Source organism: Hyposmocoma kahamanoa, unplaced genomic scaffold (assembly GCF_003589595.1).
Source record: "Hyposmocoma kahamanoa isolate Upper Pololo Valley unplaced genomic scaffold, ASM358959v1 92, whole genome shotgun sequence".
NCBI classification, from domain to species: Eukaryota; Metazoa; Arthropoda; class Insecta; order Lepidoptera; family Cosmopterigidae; genus Hyposmocoma; species Hyposmocoma kahamanoa.
Window position 1 is genome coordinate 19,386,095 of NW_020654748.1, and position 651 is coordinate 19,386,745.

At 40.2% G+C, this 651-nt stretch overlaps 1 protein-coding gene across 1 annotated transcript in view; it reads left to right on the forward strand.

The window, feature by feature from the left end:
- LOC113236932 (hairy/enhancer-of-split related with YRPW motif protein) overlaps positions 1-298 on the forward strand; it is a 55,273-nt gene extending 54,975 nt beyond the window's left edge. Inside the window, exon 8 of the mRNA XM_026473158.1 lies at positions 245-298. Within this exon, the coding sequence (XP_026328943.1) occupies positions 245-298 (54 nt within the window). The remainder of the gene's footprint in view (positions 1-244) is intronic.
- Positions 299-651: the final 353 nt, after the last annotated feature.

Here is a 651-nt window from a genome sequence, read left to right on the forward strand (position 1 = left end):
CTGTAGGCCAACTTTCACCTATTTGAGATTCTCCAAATACCAAAAACAGTTATCGACATTCATGTTTTTTATTGTTATAATGTCTTTGTCGCATTGAGAATCGACCTCCGAAAATCTCCAACTGTACTGTATTGTTTTTCAATAAATAACTAAACTTTTATCAACATTTCAGGAAAATATTACGTGCCCTTAAGTGTAGACTACGCCTGCCTAGCCCGATACCTGGGGCCCTATGACGTTCTAGATGCCCGCGCGGTACACCTCGCGGCCCCACTTCACCCCGTCACTATACACGTGAATTTTCAGCCCTGTATGAATTATCACGTCAAACGAGAGCCCACAGAACGTGATTGGCGGGCTGCGTAAGCTCCTGATATATTTCCTCACTTCAGCGTATCGACTTAATTGCTCGAACAATTTTCACAGGCAATCAAATGACGTTAATGTCGTTCAAATGATCAGTGGCAACAAAGAACGCAAACACTATACAGTGAGTTACGTGAATGAAGTGCGTGCATCTTACTTGTGAACTTGGATAACCATGAAATGGGTGCACACATCTAGGTTAAAACTCTGACTTTTTACTTCACTACATTAAAAAATTACAAGTACCTATCTACTTTAAAGTATGCAGAAATATAAATGTTACAC